Source organism: Lottia gigantea (genome assembly GCF_000327385.1).
Source record: "Lottia gigantea unplaced genomic scaffold LOTGIsca_25, whole genome shotgun sequence".
NCBI classification, from domain to species: domain Eukaryota; kingdom Metazoa; phylum Mollusca; class Gastropoda; family Lottiidae; genus Lottia; species Lottia gigantea.
The window spans coordinates 1,491,019-1,513,218 of NW_008708752.1; the positions used below are offsets into that span (position 1 = coordinate 1,491,019).

General features: G+C 33.5%; 4 protein-coding genes across 4 annotated transcripts; 1 reads left to right on the top strand and 3 right to left on the bottom strand.

Moving 5' to 3' along the window:
• Nucleotides 1–467: 467 nt before the first annotated feature.
• Nucleotides 468–2,525, top strand: LOTGIDRAFT_160541 (hypothetical protein; the record flags this gene model as incomplete). The annotated part of the gene is made up of 3 exons (XM_009055664.1): nucleotides 468–543; nucleotides 1,183–1,413; nucleotides 2,341–2,525. The coding sequence occupies 3 exons, from the start codon at nucleotides 468–470 to the stop codon at nucleotides 2,523–2,525; spliced, it is 492 nt and encodes a 163-aa protein (XP_009053912.1).
• Nucleotides 2,526–3,662: 1,137 nt separating this feature from the next.
• Nucleotides 3,663–13,368, bottom strand: LOTGIDRAFT_232078 (hypothetical protein). The gene is made up of 20 exons (XM_009055665.1): nucleotides 13,238–13,368; nucleotides 12,735–12,811; nucleotides 12,169–12,284; nucleotides 11,611–11,709; nucleotides 11,126–11,266; nucleotides 10,832–10,947; nucleotides 10,341–10,441; nucleotides 9,751–9,848; nucleotides 9,001–9,543; nucleotides 8,710–8,825; nucleotides 8,477–8,601; nucleotides 7,919–8,011; nucleotides 7,471–7,643; nucleotides 7,054–7,149; nucleotides 6,434–6,562; nucleotides 5,678–5,827; nucleotides 5,100–5,193; nucleotides 4,825–4,937; nucleotides 4,124–4,277; nucleotides 3,663–3,793 (listed from the first exon to the last, which is right to left on the bottom strand). The coding sequence occupies exons 1-20, from the start codon at nucleotides 13,336–13,338 to the stop codon at nucleotides 3,738–3,740; spliced, it is 2,691 nt and encodes an 896-aa protein (XP_009053913.1). The 5' UTR covers nucleotides 13,339–13,368; the 3' UTR covers nucleotides 3,663–3,737.
• Nucleotides 13,369–14,723: 1,355 nt separating this feature from the next.
• Nucleotides 14,724–16,164, bottom strand: LOTGIDRAFT_160543 (hypothetical protein; the record flags this gene model as incomplete). Its single annotated transcript, XM_009055666.1, has 3 exons — nucleotides 14,724–15,033; nucleotides 15,638–15,714; nucleotides 16,070–16,164. Coding segments are annotated over 3 exons (482 nt in total), but the record flags the coding sequence as incomplete, so codon positions are not given.
• A 283-nt stretch (nucleotides 16,165–16,447) lies between these two features.
• Nucleotides 16,448–20,765, bottom strand: LOTGIDRAFT_117064 (hypothetical protein; the record flags this gene model as incomplete). The annotated part of the gene is made up of 10 exons (XM_009055667.1): nucleotides 16,448–16,729; nucleotides 17,132–17,200; nucleotides 17,422–17,545; nucleotides 17,761–17,901; nucleotides 18,191–18,368; nucleotides 18,774–18,923; nucleotides 19,454–19,613; nucleotides 19,879–19,950; nucleotides 20,088–20,192; nucleotides 20,682–20,765. Coding segments are annotated over 10 exons (1,365 nt in total), but the record flags the coding sequence as incomplete, so codon positions are not given.
• Between the last annotated feature and the right edge of the window lie 1,435 nt (nucleotides 20,766–22,200).

Sequence of the window (22,200 nt, forward strand, 5' to 3'; positions counted from 1 at the left end):
AGGAAATAAAGTCGCTGGAATAAACAGTGAACCAGATTGTGTGAATTATTGTAATGCCTCAAATCAATGTACAGGAGTAACGTGGAACAGTTTAACAAATATTTGTTATGAAACTACTAACAGAGACCCAACAAGAGCGAAAGAGGGAAGCTACGTTTATACCAAAGTAACAAATTGTACAGAAACAGGTAAGGTTTATTTTATTGAATAATACAAATAGTAATAGCGAGATCATATTAAGTAAAAGTTTTGCGGGTGAAGGGCGCAAAGCGAAGTAACGCAAGCTATCTGTCAAAATGTCACGTGACTACGAAAATGTTAATGTGTTTCCGCTTAATGGAAAATTTTAGATATTGTTGATTGGATGAAAAATTTGGTTATGTTCAAATAAATATTCGTACAGACAAGAAAATCTGTGACTTTTCTGTGAAAATAATTGCTTTCTGTTAATAGAAAAATCCACAAAGATGTCGACGACTAATAATTTAAATAAACCAGCGAGTGGAGCTGAACAACAGGCTGTGAATGTACCAGTACGGTCAGGTATAGTACCATTTTATATTGAAATATTATTAGTTGGAATTGTTAATTAATTCAATTTGTGAATGAAAGAATATATCTATATCACTGGTGTCATTGAAGGAACATGATGCTATCTTTTCTTTTTCTATGGATTTGATTTTGGATACCAACAATTAATGTCGTCAATTATCTGTTTTGTAATCTAGCATAATATTTTTAGACAACTAAATGCTTCGGTACCTGATATCATATAAGAAGCCTTGAATTTTAATTTTTTTTGTACATAAAGAAGGATATTTTATCTCTGTTTATTATCCATTGTAGATAAAGAAGGATATTTTATCACTGTTTATTATCCATTGTAGATAAAGAAGGATATTTTATTTCTGTTTATTATCCATTGAAGATAAAGAAGGATATTTTATCTCTGTTTATTATCTATTTTATATAAAGAAAATAATTATCGCATGAAGCTTATTGTCCAGTGCATTGACAAATATTTTCCTTTTTACTATTATATCCCTTATTAATAGTCCCGAACTCAAGTTGCCTTGCCTCAACAATTTAAAACCGCTTGCTCACTGAGTCTATTCTGCATAATCAGAACTGCATTGCAACTTCTCTGTTTCACTGTTTCTAATTCAAGTCATTTGTATTTAGAAACAACAACCGCTCAAAGTAGCACCTCGGAAGATATACCCACTGTGACAGATATCATTACCACCGAAGAGAACAGTTTGGAAGACACAAGTGCTACCTCAGAAGAAGCACCACAAGTGACCTCTGTAGGCTCAACGATAACCACAAACATAAATACAGCCGCTGATACAACAACAGACGTCACTACACGTACCGCTGACGTAGCTGCCCATACCAATATAACTTGGTCAGGTATATACCTCTTCTTCTATGATTTTTATCACAGTATAGTTGTGAAGAGAATAGACATTTTATCACTCCCAGCCTTATATTCACGCGACCATTAGATTTGCCTAATCGTAAGCAATATGTCAATTTTATCTTTGTTTAATATATATTGTAGATGAAGAGGAATATTTTAGTTTTGTTAATCATATATTGTAGTTAAAGAACGATATTCTATCTTTGTTTATTATCTATTGTAGATAAGGAAAGATATGTTATATAGAAGGACATTACAACTTTGTTTATTATACATTGTAGATAAAGAAAGATATGTTATATAGAAAGATATTATAACTTTGTTTTTATTATATATTAATTGTAGATAAAGAAGGATATTATATCTTTGTTTATTATCTTTTGCAGATAAAGAAAGATATTTTATCTCTGTTTATCATATATTGAAGATAAAGAAAGATATTTTATCTCTGTTTATCATATATTGAAGATAAAGAACGATATTACGTATGTGTATTGTTAATTGTAGATAATAAAAAAGGATATTATATCTTTGTTTATCATATACTGTAGATAAAGAATGATATTTTATCTTTGTTTATTATCTTTTGCAGATAAAGAAAGATATTTTATCTCTGTTTATCATATATTGAATATAAAGAACGATATTACGTATGTGTATTGTTAATTGTAGATAAAAAAAGGATATTATATCTTTGATTATTATATACTGTAAATAAAGAACGATATTCTATCTTTGTTTATTATCTATTGTAGATAAAGAAATATATTTTATGTATGTTTATTATCTATTTCAGATTAAGAAAGATATTTTATCTCTGTTTATTATCTATTGAAGATAAAGAAAGATATTTTATCTCTGTTTTTATCTATTGCCGTCAAAGAAGGATATTTTATCTTTGTTATTATCTATTGTAGATAAAGGGGGACATTTCATCTTTGAACATGGTAATAACAAGAATAATTTGGTAATAAAAAATAGTCGTATTTATTGCGCTACACAGTGTGTAAAAGATATTCTGTGTAATGGATTTGATTATAATTCCACAACATTATCGTGTCATCTGAAAAAGGAAGATTTTCATTACAGACGCATCAGCTAATTTATCATTTGGTTACTTACTGACTTCATTTTGATTTTGAATTTTGAGAAAAATGCTCTCTAAAATATAGGCTATACTACAGAGATCATGAGGTTGAGATGCCAAACACTTTTTCCATCATGAAATAGAAGGAAATGCGAAATACAAAGATATGGGGGTTTATAAAAATTCAGCCACAGTACATTAGAGTTATGGATTTACTGTGTCAGTTGTAAAGAAGTTCTTTGTGTGATTATGTGGTGTTATATCAGACGATTTATCGTCACAATCAGAAACTAATTAGAACTAAAATAATCTCATTATTAATTCTTTTAAGACATCCAAGTTGTGCTGAAATGCACATTAAAACTATCCACTCCGAGTTCCAATTTACCCGAAAAGCCAGTTTGACAGGCTTTTTAACTTTCAACAGATAATAGGACTAGATATGTAAACTTGGACGAGATTTCTTCATATTTGAGATGCTCCCACATCCCAAGGAGAATGAATACAGTAAAACACTCCACAGTTCACCACGGTCGAGACCAGAGGAAGTAATGACGTACAGGACATGCTTTGGACAAGGTGTTTGTCGTACAGTGTGTAACTGTAATGGGGTGAATTGCCTGATTCCTTACAACAATCCATATGTCTAATGTTTTAAAGACATAGCTGGTGTCGGTTTAAAAGTTGTAAATATATATAATTATCCCATAACCCTGATTATGGTTTTTAACTAGTTTCAACACGATAGTTTTATTTACTATCTTGCATAAGTGAGTAACTATGGTATTTTATGTTTGTTTTGAATAGTGACCTCCGTATTGTATATATTGTTGAAAGTTAAAATTATTTTATATCTCTGAAGAAGCTATTAAGCTGAAAGCATGCTAAGATATTATGTATATATTAATTGAATATGGATTAAATAACAACTTGTTCTGGATTAAAAAGTGTTTCATTTTACCAAGAATTGATGACAACCCTAATTACTTATAAATATATATATATATATATTCCAATACGGTTTATTGTTTTATGTTATTGAATTCCAGAGAGATTTTTTATAATTCTTGCTTTTAATGATGTTAAAAACGTTATGTGCTTTGTTATAAAAGAAGCTAACATTTTATAGATAACAAGGAAATCCCACAAGAAGACGTTGTAAAGAAACTTTAATTTAGTTTTATATTGATTAATATCATTATTAGGTGTTTTAAATTCATCAAAAATTCAATGACAGCTACCAGTTGTTATGGAACTGTAAACTTTATTAACTGGACTAATACCTGAAAACAACATAACAAATTAAATCATATTGATAACAAATAGATTTAAATAATTCAAATAATTGAATCTAAAGAACCCTGCTAGTGCAAAAGATACGTTTCATTGAGCTTAAGGCCACCAGTGTCATCTCGACAAGAAAGCTAACAGGCAAAAATTTTCAAAAGATCTAAATGCCATGGGGTAAGGTCTCATGCCACGCTCGGAGCTGTTCACAGATCTACTCTTGCATTGATGGTGTTAAGGATCAGTTAAATCGATAATATGTTAAAACTCGGGAGATAAGTACCTATTGTTTTTACAAAACCCCTAGAATAAAATAAACTACATACCTTTATTAAAATAGCGAGGACCATAGGGATAACGGGGTCCAACTTTATCATATGATACAGGCTGTGGAAAATTAGCTTTGTTTGCCCAATCCTTTGCTTGACATCGAAGTTCAAAATTATTGTGCTCTGGTGAAACGAAGTCTGATTTGGAGGCCTGAAAAGTCATTGGAAAGTGAATATTACATTACATCTTATACTTTCTGAAGTCCGTTCAGCATTTAAATGAATATTTTACGCATAACATTTTGGGTATAGGATACGTTGACTTCGCATTTTGTTCTTTATCTTTTAGTTCGAGACTTAAATACCTTCTTAATCAAATTTAGTGGCGAGGACTAAAGGCACCAATATCTTTTATAAATATTTGAATTGCAGGAACCACACAGACGTCTGTCTGCAATTTAGAATGGTGCTCATTAATGTTATCAGCGTCCTAATAGCCTCTATGAATCTATTGTTAAACTAGTATGAGTAACAGTGGTTATAATATTACCCTACTGGTACATCGATGCGATTATAAACAGATACTTAATCTGCATGGTTACCAAAATGTTTATTTATGTAATAGAATCATGGAGCATGATTACCAAAATAATACTATTGTATAACATTAATAGTTTAACAGCATGATTATAAATTACTTATTTATTTACCAAATTAACAGCATGGTTATCAAAATTGTTATTCATAAAAATACTTACCGCATGATTATCAACATGATTGAAATAGCCGGTATTCATTACAAAACTGCCATGGTAATTAATAGTCTTTTTACCGTGTATCATAACATATAAATTATGTAAGATTTGGTTCCCTGAAAGAATAAACTACTTAAAATTTCCATAAAAATAGAATGTTTCTTATGGACTAAATGTTACCCAGGATAATGCCATTTTAATGTTTATTCACATCAATGAATAAGTCATGATAGTATTCTTTTCTGCTTTTTTACATTAGTATTTTCGTAAGTTATTACCTGCTGGGGCTCCGCGACTTTTTGCATCCATTTTGGCCATAGCCGCCAGTTTGGGATATTTTGAAGCCCATACAGAGTTTGTGTAAGGCATAGCCTGCAAGATTATACATACAGTTTAAAAAAACTGTTATAAAAAAATCATATGCATGTAATTACATTATAAGAGTAAGTCGATTGGTGTAAAGAATCGATATAGGCTCACAACACTAGCTGAATGTAAACAAAAATAAAGTAAAAAAGCACCTTAAAAAAGATGTACTATTGAATTTATGTGGTTACTTAAATAGGACCAGAGGGCTTGTTGGGCTATTTATTCAAGCTCACGAAAAAACATCTCAACATGTCAGCTTTACCAGCTGCTCAACAGTAAAGCAAATGTGAAACAAACACACTGCTTCTTCATCGGTTTTTTTTTCTGTGAAAGACTGGTCAGATTCAGGCCCGTAGCCAGACTTGATTGTTCGTGGTGTGTATTTTTTACAGAAAAGATATTTTCAGAGGGGTAATCCGTTTGTTTGTAGGGTTGGGCATTTGCAGCTCAATTGAATTGTTTAACGAATTTCGTCCCACACCATTACCTTCAGCTTAGTATCCAGTGATCCAGAATTCCCACCGGTCCCTGCATGGCCCCTACCATCTACATCCAAGGCGTGGCTTCTCGATTCGTAGAATACATTATAGCTAAATATATTATCACGCCCTCCGCCAATATTAGCATGAACTTCGTTCTGAAATCAAACAGGTATAAACATTTGTCAAAGATTAAAAATATTAAAATTGGTCATCATTCATCTAAACATTTATAAGGTTTAGAGTATGTTGTCTCAGATAAAAATTGTTTACATTATATCTTCATATGCTATAATACATTTGTTCAAAGGTTTTTGTTCAATTTTTGTAGCCGAATTAAACATCACATCTTCCATTGCATCTTAAAGAGGCATTCTGCTTTTTTGGGGGAGGTGAAAATTTTGGCTCAAATTTATCAAAAATTATACACCAAAATTGAGAATAATGTGCGCCTCACCTTATCTGAAGATTTTAACTTAAAGCATCTTTTCGTTAATCTTAAAACGTTAAAACTAAATTTACGGTAGGTTTACTTAAGTATTTTAACGTCGCCATGCCCTTTGCATGTAGTTGAAAACTAATGTACGAATAGCAAAATAAACGCCAAATTGTAGAGAAATGTGTCTTAGCTTAGCTAAGAAAAAAGAATTCCATTTCAGAGACTAAGGTACGATTTGTAAAATAAATGGTGCACCTGTCCCTTTAAAAGAACCCATTTGAGTCATATATTATAATTGTGCTTCAGGTCAGGGGGAGTTACTTACATGGGCAAATATATTTTTTTCCATAGTAATACTGGACATTTGATCATCTAACATTACAGCTCTAACTTCAGCACCAGGCCAGTATCTAACATGATCATGTAAATAGTTGTATCTTATAATATTTCCTCTCTGGAAATAATGAATATAAAAACAAACAAGTATATTATAATATTAAGCATTCTATAATAGTAATTCTTTCCTCAGCAATAAAGTTCAAATGACTCTATCTATTGGTGTGGGAAAGCTCATCAAAAGCGAATTGGGTTGTAATGGCGAATGTGTACATAGGTTTAAATTTCCTTCTTAAGTGATGCTGTGGCCAGATAACTATGTGTTTCCTCATCACAATTTTCACTTGTTAAATGTCACGGGTAGCTAAATATGCTGCCCTACTGCTGAACTGAATATATGACAGTTACCCTTTAGACTGAATTGGATTGCGTTTAATGGTCTGAGATGAAAAAGACGGAACCCTTTGAAGTATAACCAAGGACTCATTTTGCATAACCATCATTAACACGTACGTACATGTGATTTTGCATATCGACTACATCATGTCAAGCGCTTCACCACATTTTGTCAAACAGTTACAAATTAAACCAGTTAAAGTTTTTACTTACAAAAGTCCAATCTCGACCTGTCATGAAAGCACCACAATCAGTAGAATTATAACAACAATCGTGTATATGATTATATTCAAATACATGGTCATTGCCCTGAAAAGAAATTATTTTGGTTCAGTAAACAAAGCCAAAAATCTAGTGGCTACTATGGTCAAACACGTCCCGATATCCACAAAGAAATGGATATAACATAAATCTCGGTGGCAGGAAAACCGGAAGTGATTCTATGTATGTATTTTGTTATATGACGAGGTCGAGTCGTCTTTCTAACTTTCAAGTGCGGATAATTCTGGACACAGGCTCAAATTTCGACGGTGAGCTGTGAACACTATTACTGATGAGCTTTAGCCAAAATATTTCTGAGATTAAGGTACAAGTCCAAGCTTTGTCCAGAGTCAGTAAAAGTAAACTTACAGTCCAATATATGCCTGTATAAGTACAATGGTGCATGTGGTTATTTTTGATAATATTATTTACTCCACTAACAGATATACCATTAGAACCTACAGCACTAGCTCGTCCAAAATGATGTATATGGTTGTCTTCTACAATATTGCCCGATGATGTCAGAGTTTTCCTATTTCCTCCTTGAATACAATTATCAAATGCTTATGAGATATTGTTACAGTCGAAAAAGCGTCTGGTGTAAGAATAAAAAAAACCGTCTCCAATTCTTTTCTTCCATTCGCGGACTCGATAGTTATCAGATATTTATTTAAATATGTTTACGCACATAAGTTTATAACTCTCTCGGTTTTATCATGCACCATGTTAAGATAATTTGGAATTTGAAAAACTGAAAACATTAACATTGTTAACATTAACAAGTTGGTAAATTTTTGCTGTGAAAAAATAATATAACCTGATATTTTGATACCGCCATCCGAGTCATGAATTTCACATTTTGAAACTGATACAGAACGACAATCACCAGAGCAACTTATACCATACGTTCCTGAAATACAAATAAATCATACATTACTTCATTTCAAAGTTTTCACAATCTTGTCAAGTCCTTTTCATATTTTCATGTTTTACCTAAGTAGTGATTAATCTATAAGGTACATCAATTACAGGAAGAAAAAAAAACATTCGGAGTACACGAATGCCAGGTTACAAGGTTCAAGTGACTGCTTTGATCTAAATGTTTTACATTCATAAAACGATACTGTCAACAAATACCAGCTTCAGGTAGCCAAAGAGAGAAATAATGTTCTGTGTCACAATAAATGGTCCACTTAAAGAAAATACTGTTTAAAATCTATTTCAGAATCGGGTAATATTCTAAGATCTTTTATTAATTTTATCCCTTTTTTATTCAATTTTAAACACGACGTAACAAGAACGGAGTTGTCCGGGTGACCTTATGGCAAAAACACACATCTCCTCTTAATTATGTACCATTTTATCGTTGGCTTACCCGTGTTCTTGACTTCCAGATTAGAGAATTTTAGGTTATGTCCATTTTGAGCCTCAATACCATAGTGTCGACAAGCTTCAAGGGTAAAATCTTCAAAATTCATGTTTTTGATTCCATTAGACAAACTAAAATATATTTATTCATAAAATAAATTAAATAATATTTTTATTGTGAATTTCAAATCTATTGCTTCATAAAAATCTTAGATTGGAATGTGAAAGGCGAGCACTTACCTTATGCAGCTATTGATCAATGAGACATAGACAACATCAGTATCTTTTAAATCACCTTTAGGTGTATTCGGCCAAATATACAATATTCCAGTTGTCCTGTCTAGGTAATATTCACCCTAAAAATATCACGTTCTTTTGTTATTTGTAATAAAACTTAACCAGCACCACACCAGTAATATAAATATCACGAAATCTGATGTGGTACATTCTTACTGATTGATCTAATTCAGATAACATATAACATGTATTTACTGATTGATCTAATTCAGATAACATACAAAATATACTTACTGATTGATCTAATTCAGATAACATATAAAATATACTTACTGATTGATCTAATTCAGATAACATATAAAATATACTTACTGATTGATCTAATTCAGATAACATATAAAATATATTTACTGATTGATCTAATTCAGATAACATATAAAATATACTAACTGATTGATCTAATTCAGATAAAATATAAAATGTACGTACTGATTGATCTAATTCAGATAAAATATAAAATATACTTACTGAATGATCTAATTCAGATAACATATAAAATATACTTACTGATTGATCTAATTCAGATAACATATAAAACATACTTACTGATTGATCTAATTCAGATAACATATAAAATATACTTACTGATTTATCTAATTCAGATAACATATAAAATATACTAACTAATTGATCTAATTCAGATAAAATATAAAATGTACGTACTGATTGATCTAATTCAGATAAAATATAAAATATACTTACTGAATGATCTAATTCAGATAACATATAAATTATACTTACTGATTGAACTAATTCAGATAACAAATTATATTTAAGCTCTAAAATTAATTAATTTAATTAATCTAACATATTGATAATCTGAAAAAGACTTACTGTACTGGTGGATCTTATTCAAATCAAAATAACAGAAAAAACTCTGAAACGTACCTACTGGTTGATCTAATTAAGATAAATATAAATTCTAAAATATATAACTTGTTGACTTAATTCAGATTACGTTACAAAACTTTAAAATATACTTACTGGTTGATCTAATTCAGATAACATATTAAAAACTCTGAAATAACCTCCTTGGTGACTATAGCCATTTATGTAATGTCGCCCATCTGATCTCAAATTCCCTATAAGAGAAAGGATGTGATTCTTTAAATTGTGCAGGCCCATAATAGAACAAAATAGAGAAATTTGAAGAGGTTTAGTTACGCGGAATCCATTTCGGTGTCTATATGTTTGTTGTGCACATCAATAGGCCAATGACTTTTTGGGGTGAAAAAGAACAACCCGAGGTCACCCTAGATCCTACCAGCTTTAAACAATTGAGAAAAAAATCCAAATGATTTGGGCTTTACTTCATTACAATTGGAATGGTCTATGGTCCACAAAAATCTAAATGGAGATTACTTCGCCAATGACCACGCTGATCTCCAAAGTGTTGTACATCAAGTGTTTAAAAGTTTCTCACGCGGTACATCCATCGAAGAGCTAACCAATGTTATTGTTTAAAGATAAATAATTGTTACAACTTTATTTTTCCTCTTATCTGGTTAACCCGATAAAATACACATTTGTAGGAGTTGTTAAGCATTTCTTGGCAATTTCACTAATAATCTTACCAGTTCGTAGTCCATAATGAGTAGGGGCTGTTAAAGTAATTTCATGAGCTTTAGAGTCTACTTTTTTAACTTGAGCAGAATGGTCTGCCCAACTCCAATACCTATAGAAAAGAGTAGCTTGAAAAAATCCTCTCCTAAATACGCCCCTGTACACTTGTCATCTTTGATCTGACAAAATTCTTCTTTAAATTTACATCGTTACATCATGGTAGCAAGCGGAGTCTCCCATAAAAATAGAAATTAAAACCCAGATTTTAACCGAATTGACATAGGTTATAACCATCAGACGAAATCGAAGTCGAAAGGCAATGGCAAATATGGGAGAAAAGACCATAATCAAAAAACAGTTGAACAAAGGACAAAAATCTGTTTGGTGGTTCTTGGGAACGCTGTCCAGGTGTCCATTAACTAACATTGAGATCAGAAATTGTTAAGACTTCAAAAAATTGTAAAAGTTGGATTGTTTTCCTTATTAAAAAAAAATCACATACCAAAACCCATAAACCCAAGGATCCTTTTCACGGGACCAAAACGCATCACGTGTTGCATTGTAGGTGAACGTCGTGCCATTTCGTCCATTTGGTATACTTTTGATATTGATGAAGTTCTGTAAATATGTAAATAATAGCATGCTGGTGATGCGCAGATGTTCCTATACTTTTAGAAACGCAATGGTCATGAGCTTTTTGTCATTAGGTGAAGAGCATACTGGACTTATCTAAGTTGAAGATTAATGATTGGGTTTTATTGCTACCATTGAATTAAGAACTTACAAATACACTCACATTGTCAGGCCATTCTGCCAGTCTTAATGGCTTACCATTGATGAACACTTCTAACGGCGCAGTTCTTCGTGAGTAAAAGCCAAACTTTTCCAATCTACCAAAATCAGTGATGCCCACATCTTTAAGGTTCACACGGCGTACCTGTTGAACATAATGTGTTTAACGGATAGGATAGATGCAACTGTCTACATTACATATTGCGGAGAAAGTAAGCATATATTACATTTAAAGGCAAATGAAACTATTCACTTGATCTAAAAGTTGAATCCTTCTTCAGCTCTCAAGGATTCCGTCAGAAATGCCAGACCACTTTTTCGGCCATTATATTATTGTTTAGTCGGGGGGTAATTATGTCCAGTGTCGAACAGCTATAACACACTTCATTGCTGCTGACGTATTATTCATTTGGTGCGTTGAAATCCGCAGGAACATACAAGGTTTCATGACATTATAGGATAAGGAATGAGACGTTATCCAGGACATACCTTCAAAAGACCTCTAGCACTAATAAGACTCATTGCAGCGGAATCTTGTTTTGTGTCGAGGTATTTGAATTGATTTGAAGCAATTCTCTTGCCACCGGTCTGCAAAATAGGATACGATGATGTTAATTGAAAGTTATATAATGAAACATGATCAATAATCAGAGCTTATACGAATAGATGGATGAGAAACATTGTTCTGCAACTTATTCAGCTTGATGTCGAATATAAACGAAACGTATTTTCATAACATAAAATATATTATTTCATCTGCAATCACAAGCTTCGCGTGATACTATTCAGTTGATTACCGGAAATAAAATTTACCACGCACCATAAAAGCTAATAGAAATTTTAATGTGAGTAGTTGAGACTATGCATTTTGTATGGACTGTAAATTTAGAACTTTCCAAATGCTCACAAACTGGAAATCTATCCACTGGGTATACAGATTGAGGTGTCGAAATACATAAAGTAGTATGATCGTTAAACATTGACGTTTGGAAGTTGACGTGATATCCGTTGATTGCGGACAGACCTTTGTGACAGTTATGTTCTTACCACATGAACTTCTTGATGTTGGTATGATCTGATAGTAACAGGATATGGATGCTGATGAGTAAAAGTTAGAGTTGATGATAGGTCATGGTAGCCTTGCATTAGCTCTATATATACCTCTACAATATGGAAGTTCCAATAAAACATGTTAAATATTTTGTTCAAAGTTACTTCCTATATGAACAATATCTTTTCAAAAAATAAAAATGTTTCTTTTTCCCCGCCGAGGAAATAATGATTGTGTTATGGGCGTTTTCCTCCCACGATGTGATCTCTCTCGGTGATCTCGCTTGTACCAGTAAATACAAAAACGTGCAGAATTATTCATTATCCTCAGATAAATATATTCTTTATGTGCTCTCCGATGAAAAAATATATGCTAATTGAACTAACGTTACTTCCATTGATTCGGAAATTCCATATTTGATTTAATAATGATTAATTGTCGAGTGTTAATGCTTATTGTATACAGCGGTACAATTGGAACATAATGACATGAGTTCGCAATGGAGACGACATGAACATTGTAGTTCTTCATCATACAGATTGACTATAAAAGAAAATGATACCGTTATCTTTGATACTAGCATCTTCCAGTTTATCTCGAGCTTTGTGAATTGTCTTCAGTGGATGGGATGTGTCTAATCTGAATGCAAATTAAACTTTTATAAGACCATCTTAGCCTTTAAGAATTGTGACAATATTGTAACTTTCTAAAACTCTGTTACGTTTGCCCATTAAGTTGCCAATCTGTGGTCACTGGTAACATAATGTGAACGTATACAGACAGTTTCTCTGTCAGATAGCCACCAGTAAGCGTAGCAAAGCACAATACTGAAAAATGGTGGTTTCTCTTCTATTTTTGGAATTTTTAGTAAACCGCCAAGTGATTTTGACGCCTCAAAACTTGTTTATACATAGACACGTTTCAAAGCAGTTAATTAAAACAGTCGTAGCAAATTTAAAAATCTACAGTCTTAGGAATGTTGCGTCTTTATCGACTAGTGGTTTAACTACAACATTATTATCGTCAGTGGAAAAAACAACAACACACACTCAATACAAATCTTACCCGGAATTAGAATCAGATCCTGTCGGACTTACATAAAGATGAACAGTTCCGGCAGAGGAACCCAAAATAGCGTTAAAAAGCAATACTATTGTGAACCACATACTGGCTATGTTCAATGGTTAAGATATTACTCGGCTGGCATTATGTTATCAGGCTAATCTTTATATCTGGAACATGACCATGACCCACTTGTAATTTGTAAAGACATGAAATAAAATGTATTTCTTGTATATTGCAACAATTGCGATCTTGGAACTTGCAAGGTCGGTATTATCTTATCAAACAAAACCACGAACACGGCATAAATAAGTTATAATGACTAGATTATGGATTTAAAGGAAATGGAATAAAAAGAATCATACACCCTTTCTTAAGTACGTTTGCATAGATGATGAAATCAATACAAAGCATCTGAAAAGTAAAGTGACAAAGTGACAGCCAGTATAGTAGACGTTCCTTAAGCTATAAACACAGTATTTTATACCTGAAAAGATACTTTTTTAGAATATTTATGACTTATTTCGACCAAGGTTATCATAATGAAATTATTCTCACTAAATGCTTTTGCTGCCTCAGTGGACACGTCAATTGAACATTCGCTCACTAACTTGAATCTTCAGGGTCCAATCTTAACATAGGACAAGATATATCTTCTCCATCCACTCACTTTAATAAGAAACAGGCATCAATCTCAATAAAGATATAATAATTTATTTAATATTCTGCTTAATATAGTAATACTTTTGTTAACAATACCAATAATGAAGAAGGTTTCCAGACCTTTTCCGAAATCTGTTATGTCAATCGGATGTGACTATAATCTAGATGTGTCCACCAAATAATTATATTTTGTCATTATCATGCAGATTTTAATTCAGTGAGTGGAATTTCGTCGATTGATAAAAATAATTTCAATCACAGATTAAGATACAAAGAGAAATTTGAATTTATTGTGGGATAATGAGGCGCTTAGTAGTCTAGCATAAAGCATTAAGAAATTACATGTATGTCGTTCTCTATTAAAGGGATTCCTAAATTTTGTATGCTTATCGGGGACACAGATAGCATCAATTTGCATCTTTCCAATTTTCAATCAGACGCCTGTGATTCCTGCAATTCCACCAAAATTACCAGTGTCTCTGATAAACATAAAAAACAATTGCATTAAAGCTATATTTTCCGACAGGAGAAAGATTGCAGAGAAAAAACCTAGAGAAAATCACGAAATAATAAGGATTTATATTGTAAAAGGGTGTTATGCAATCGATCAAGTATCCCGAAAGGGTTAATAGAAAGGAAAAGGTTGAAAACTGCTGCGTTACGTCATAGAATATTAAATTTCATAAGCTTAAATGTATATTATTATAACTGCAGGGAAACGTGATGCTAAGGAGAACCTTCTCTTGATGCTCTAGGTCTCTTGGAATGATTTGAACTGACGTCATCAGCTTACTGGGTGAAATGGTTCCATAAGATATATCACAGTTTAAGTCATTTCAGTCAGTTCAATTCTTGGTACATTCAGTGTAAGTCCTTCTTCAGCTATATCGGGATTATCTAAACTGCATTCACTGTGGTGATATTCAAATCTAAATGGTTCATCGACTGATAAAAGTTCGTTGTTAATGACTTCAGAGCGGGTATCTGACATTATACTGTTAAGAGATGTGGAAGATTGGTTGGTAGCTATGGACGGTTTGCGTAACAATCCCGTATACATACTATCGTCAAATCCAAAAGATTTTACAGACGGAGTTGTCGGCCTTGAATCGGATATTTCTTCTTGAATATGAAATCTGTGAAAAATAAAATATTATAAATTTATGGAATGAATTTTATTACTTTACAATTTGTTTAATCATTACTCACATTTTTGCTCCGTTTATCGTCAATTTTCGACAATTGTATCGGTATTGATAGGTGTGAGTGTATAATATGTATAGCGTATATAGTGTAGGGGTGCATATAAAAGTGGGAATAGATGATGTGCGGTGTACTGTGTGGTGTACGGCGCGGTGTACTGTGCGGGATTATCGATATAGTACCTCGTGTGTTCACTTGTTTTACTTTCTACTGCTTCGATCATCCCACGCCGTACACCGTACATCTATTCCCACCATAACCTGTATTCAGTTTCGAATCCTTATCATCTATACTCTATAAAGTACACACAAACCCTTCAAACAGAGTCAACGCAGCGGTGTTTCTCTACAGGGGGTCATGATCCTCTCTCAGAAATGAAGCCTTAAATCTAGCTTGACAATGCTGTGGTCCCTTATCGGCCCTTTCACCTAACAATTCATAGAACCGCCATTGTTTCAGAAAGTAACAGGCTTGATAAACCGTTATTCAAACATGCGCTTTGGACATTCCTCAGTGGTTGCAAAACTAATTACATACCTTAACATGGAATCAGGTAAGGTTTTCTTGTATGACTTCTTTCCTACCAACCAATATGTTTTTTGTAGCCCCTTTCCCTGAAAAAGTCGTCAGCATATTTGTGAAAATAAAACCATCTACTAGAATCTAATACAAATTTGTTCTAATTGAGTTTTCTGATAGAGTATGTAGAATCTGTAAGAGCCGATACTGCCTTTATTTTCAAACAGAACATCACGGGAGTAAATCGTACTGGATGCGATTCTTTATACACCGAACAACAGACTTTATTCACTTTTTTCAGGCGATTTTAAGTTCATCTACAATTGGGTTGCTTTTTAGTGGATAGCAGCATGACATTGCATTACATAGGAAGTTTGGGGAAGCTGTGTTAAATTGCAGTGTGAGATGCTAGCTTAGGGTATTGCGGGAATTATTATGGCAATCACTGACCTTTATCTGTACATTGCCTCTTTGAACTGTGAGAAACCCTTCATCTAATGCTTTCAGTGCATTATTCATGGCACTACTCATATGAATATGTAATGCTGCAAGTAAGAAGAACAAAGGGTGTCAGATATCAGTGACACTATCAAATATTTCATTCCAGCGGAAATGCATTTGGGATAGCGACATCATAATTATACAAATGTCGGATTGGAAATTATAATGGTGCAAATAGAAGCCATAAGCGTCAACAATGTGACTTTTTAGCCCCTTTAGCAGAAGAAAAATGAAAGAATCGATATTCTTATATTATGCAAAAAGCACTTAAAAATTAATAGATGGAAATGAATGGAGAGGATATAATGAGTGCATACATTTGGTAAATTACGAACCTTTTCCCATCGATTCCATTCTTGAAGCCATATTAACATTATCACCAAACAAACAATATCTGGGCATAATTTGACCAACAACACCCGCTGCACAAGATCCTGTATGTAGTCCAGCGCGTAGTAATAACTTTTCGTCTGGAAGATGTCTTATCCGGAAGTTGTGAACTGCACTGATGAGATCCAAGGCCATATTAGCAATTTCAGCAGAATGACGTTTACCATTTGGATTGGGTACACCACTGACGCACATATAAGCGTCACCTATCGTTTCAACCTACAGAATAATAAAACAAGAAACAATGATATTGCAACTGAACATGGGAGTAACTTGGTTGTGAACTAGTATTCGTGGAACCGTGTTGAAATACAATTTGATATACCAAACTACTTTGATAACGTATGTTTCAAAACTTTAGGAGAAAGACTGTTTAAAATACGTGTATTCCTAAACGGCTTTTTAGGGGGTAACAGATACCTCCTACTTCTCCAAACTTACGCCTCTGTACGAATACCTTTCGATGGTGGTTTCCTTTTGAAATGCTTTCCCTGATGAGACAGTGACGTACTTCGCTTGCCACGTCATTGGGGTCACATTTGGATATTGTTTTGCAATGGATATATGCACTTATATAGACGAAAACCAATAATATAAATGCAACATGAAAATCCTGATTACCTTATACACATCGTGCTTGGCTATTATTCCATCAAATGTTGTATATAGATCATTCAATAAGTCAACTACCTAATACAAGTAATAAAAAACAATCAATTCTGACCACAGATAATAATTGAAAAAAAAGTCTTAATTACAATTTCTTTACAATTTCACTATATGGAGAAAATAATGTCAAGTAATCTGGAAACCTGTTTATCTCTTGCGACACCTAGATGCATGTATCTTTCGAATTCGAAATTTCGATCCTTGATTTTCTTTAGATCTAACAGCAACAGTGAAATAAATACCTGCAAAGGCTCGCTTATACTCGCTATTGTAGTAAATCCAACAATATCAGAGAAGAAGATAGAAACTTCTTCAAATGACTCGGGTATCACAGGGTTGCCTAATTTTAACTGATCGGCTACAGGTCTGAAATATAATCATATCATTTTCTACGGCTGTAAAGTTTCGGTCAGTCACCGACAAAATTGATTCAGGAGCCAAATGCAGTAGAGTGCATTGTCGTTGCCACTGTCGTTCGTATTCCATTCTTAAGCATGATTAGCACAATATATCAGATATTAAAGCTTATTTAAAGAGGATATAAATACAAAAAAGGCAATGGGTAGAAAACCAAAACTTACTGTGGAAGCATTTGGTATAACAGTCGCTCTGTTTTAGCCTTTTCTTGGGCTACTTCTTCTGTTCGTTCTGCTACAAGTTTCTCCAAGTTCCCACTATAAGCTTCTAATAACTGTATCATGTTATCCATAATGTTCATTTTACTGTTAAAAATCATTTGATATTTGAGTGTTACAGTCCGAATCATCGGTTTCAGCATCAGCATCAGCATGGTAGAAACCTAAGTGGCATTGTTTGCAACCAGTGAACTGTATTCTCAACTATTTGGAATTATAGGATCTACATACATTCGCAATGTGGATAAAACGCATTAAATATGTATAAAAATGTCCTTCTGGGGCTCCGAGTTGCAAACTAAAAGTTTCATCGGTAATGTCTAACTTACAGCTAGATTCGTTTCCATATTAGTTAATCAAAATCAAATCGACTTACCGACCGCCATTTAAATCTATAAGCAATTTTCTAATTGATCTAAAATCTGGACGGAGTTGGGGATCTTCATCCCAACAAGATACCATGAGGGTAAGAGCATCTTCAACCAGTCCGTGATCAGTTGGTATTACTGGACGATATGGTGGATCCGTGTGTTTTCTTACTTTAAATATTACATCTGAAACAATGATAGTGATTCGCTATTCTGTACATTGTCAAATTGGTGCATAACAAAGCAGCGCAATGTGCAAAGAGGAAGAACCTGATAGCACAGACAAATCGATTTCAAGGACTTATTACAAAATCCTGCAGTACATGCGAACGTGAACGTGAACCAGGAATATCTTGTTATAGGGAAACCAATCAATGATCAGTTACAATACAATGGATATTTTAAAACTAACAAAAAGAGATCAAACATCGTGATCGTCACGAGGATTATTCTATTACAACAGTGGTTCTATCTTGAAATAGGTCCACAAAGTTTCTGTTTGTTTCTAAGCGAGTTATAGCCCTTGAACAATACGCACCGGGACAAAAACAGTTTTGAGTGGTTCTCAATTTAAAATTTGTTCCTTTTTACCTTTCGTTGCTTCATTATTGTAAAAATAAGGTGTACATCTATGGAATATCTCATATAAAATAATAGAATAACTAAATACATCTCCCTTCTGACTGCCTTTCTTAGGTCGTTTGTTCAATCGTAATAATTCTGGTGATGTCCATAACAGTTCTGGAATATAAAGTCATCCGAATGAGAGCAAAGATAACATACGACAGCCAGATGTGTCATCCGAATGAGACTAAAGGTAACATACGACAGCCAGATGTGTCATTTGATTGAGAGGCAAGGTTACATACGTAAGCCAGGTGTTTCATTTGAATGAGAGGCAAGGTAGCATACGACAGTCAGACGTGCCGTTTGAATGATAGGCAAGGTAACATACAACAGTCTGACGTTTGAATGAGAGGCAAGGTAAAATACGACAGCAACTTGTATTCACATTACATTTTAATAATACTGTTCAACGAGCAACCTAACAAGCTTGACGTTAAATGCTTCTTTAACATAAGCGATAATTCTTGAAGAGGTTCACCAGAAGTTTGGCTTCACACCCTGTTGTTGGTGAAATGTGGAGATCTGATTGTCCTGGTTAGAACCAACAAAAATCCAAATAGAAACATATGCAGACAGCAATCTGTTCGACAAAGTAAAAAGCTGGCAGAATCAATAAGATTATGTTCTTTCTGCTGAGTACTTACTTTCATAATAGTCCTGTTCGTTGATTCCGTATATGCTATCAGTTGTAGATAACGCTCCAAAATCTGTTATTTTTACTACCCATCTACTATCTATCACACAATTATTGGATTTTAAATTACCATTTGATTTTAATGGGCATTTATGTAGGTATTCCATGCCCTGAAAATTTTAAAAACTGTCACACTTTGATGATGAAATCGACGAGGGGGGGGGGGGGGGGGTATCTTTTCTACTCGAGAATTGGCGGGACGTCATATAGTATGACAATGACATTGGCTTTTGTATTTCACACTGTGGTATGTGGGATCTGATCTCCTTTCCTTTCTTAAACTAATATCTGAATTTATAATCTCGACCCGATCAATACCTTCAGCAAGAGAGCACCTAATTACCCGAGCCAGATCAGTAGAACAAAAATTGTTACCTTCGCAATGTCAATAGCAAAAGACATCTTAAACATCCAGTCTAACTTAATATCCTCATTTTCTAATACATCCTTCAAATACAATAAAACAAACTATATTTCTGACAGTTAACAGATGTTATCACAGAGTCGAGGAAAAGGGAAACAAACAAAGCCAAGGATACACATAAAAGAACAGTCATAATGAATAAAAATAGTGTTAGACTTACATGTAAACTTCCTTTAGCACAATATTTATACAGAATAAAACCAGTACTATTATCTAGTTTAGCTCCAACAAACACATTCAAATTATCATGTTCCAACTCTTTAATCTGTAAATATAATGTAGACGAACGTATTCCTGGGCCAAACCAAGTTACATAAATTTGGTTTAACTATTTTGATATTGACACATGATAATATTTAAAAAAACAAAAATTTAATCCAATTCATTATGTATGGCTATCAAACAGACAGTCGCGGAGCCAAAGGGGGTTAGAAGGGGCAGCCCCACCTCCACCCACCATCCCCGCCTCGCAGCCCCGAAAGCAAGTTTTTCGGGCAAAAGCTCATAACTAGCTTAGAGATTCGGGCAATTATAAATATCTGATCCCTCTGGGTCGTAAACCTGGCTCCGCTACTGCAAGTGAGGCCTAAATATATATTTATATATAAATCAACGTGAGCAAATGGCTACATAACCCATAGTTACAAGTCCTTGACAAATACCATTTCCATATTAGATTATTTAGAGTATCTTGCTAAATATAGGTTATACAGATGGAGAAAAATCTCACTGTATTTTTCTCACTAAAACTTACTGTATTTAAATCTTCTGTCATATCAGTTGTTAGTTTTATAGATCTTCCATGTAATGCTTTAATAGCTACAATAGAACCCTGAAATATCAACCAGAAGGTGTATCAAATACAAGAGCACCCGTTTGGTACTTATACCCCTTACGGATACAATAGTACAACCCACGGTATATTCTAGAAGCTACATTGACAACTTTAACTTGAACGTTTCGATAAGCAACCAGAGAATTCGACCCTTTGAAAGTTCATTCATTAGACATGTAAGACACTGTTGGTGATGCCCCCCCCCCCCCCCTTCTCTAACATTGAATGTAAACATTTAATGTTAAAAACAGAAAGAAACATACTCTGTATTGTCCAATAGGTGCAAATAAATGGTTCTTATCTAAGCTGCAGGTTGATCCTAGTGTTGCTCTAGTTTCCTGTTGAAATAGATTGAGTTTAAAATAGATGATTGAACTTTTGAGAAGGATGTGGTATTTAAAGGTATACACTAACTTTGAGAGCAACTTGCGATTCTAGAACAAACCATTTGCTCTACTAAAAATATTAAAAAATATATTATTCTGGCCATACTATAGATGTCCAGACAAGTCGAAGTGACATATTACCTAAAAATCGATTCAGTAATGTCACCCATTCATCATGGATGACTGAAAAACGATATCAACCTGCTAGAACCAAATCTCATTTTGTCTTATTATCTTACTATCTTATTCCATCAATCCAGACAAACGACACCTACCATTCTGGCAAGACGTCGTCGTTTTGGTACCATATCGTTGTTATTGTTGTGTTTGGAAACACTTGCTATATCTGGTTTTATCTTTATATTCCGTTCTCTTTTCATTTTTAGCTCTGGTCCGTTTACACTCCATAACCGTGTTGTTGATTCTCTTCTTTCTGATCGATACTTTCTGAAACACGAACATAATGTATCAGAAGGTTGCAATTGTGAATTTGTAAAAGCAACAAGGTCAAATCAAATGAAACTTTCTTGAAGATGTTCAACAGCAAAACCATACAATGCGATGAGAGAACTTTCCTATGAACAGAACTTCAAAATTTTCGAACGTAGCCTCTTGTACCCTGAGCACTAATACCACCAGTTGTATGAAAATAAATTCATCGACATGGTGCACCAGCTCCTATTGGTTATTTTAGGTATATTACCATCCAAATACTACGAATTACTGATTAAACTAGGATTGCCGGCAAATAGTTCCTTGTTGTAACATTGTTATAAACGCTGGACCTGTGGGCAGATCTCCGAGGAAACCAAACTAAACTTACTTAAATATATAAAGTATCACTACAATCACTATAACAGTAAATATAACACCAACAACAGCACCAATTATAGCCCCTGTAGAATCTGAAAAAATATCATTCACTTGTATTAGGCAGGCACAGCCAGATTTGATTGTTCGAAAGGGCAAAGGTGTATGGTGTTTAGGTGCTGTAATGGAATTGGTCGGTTGTCAGAATTGTTTCAAATGGTAATCGATTTTTCGGATTTTTA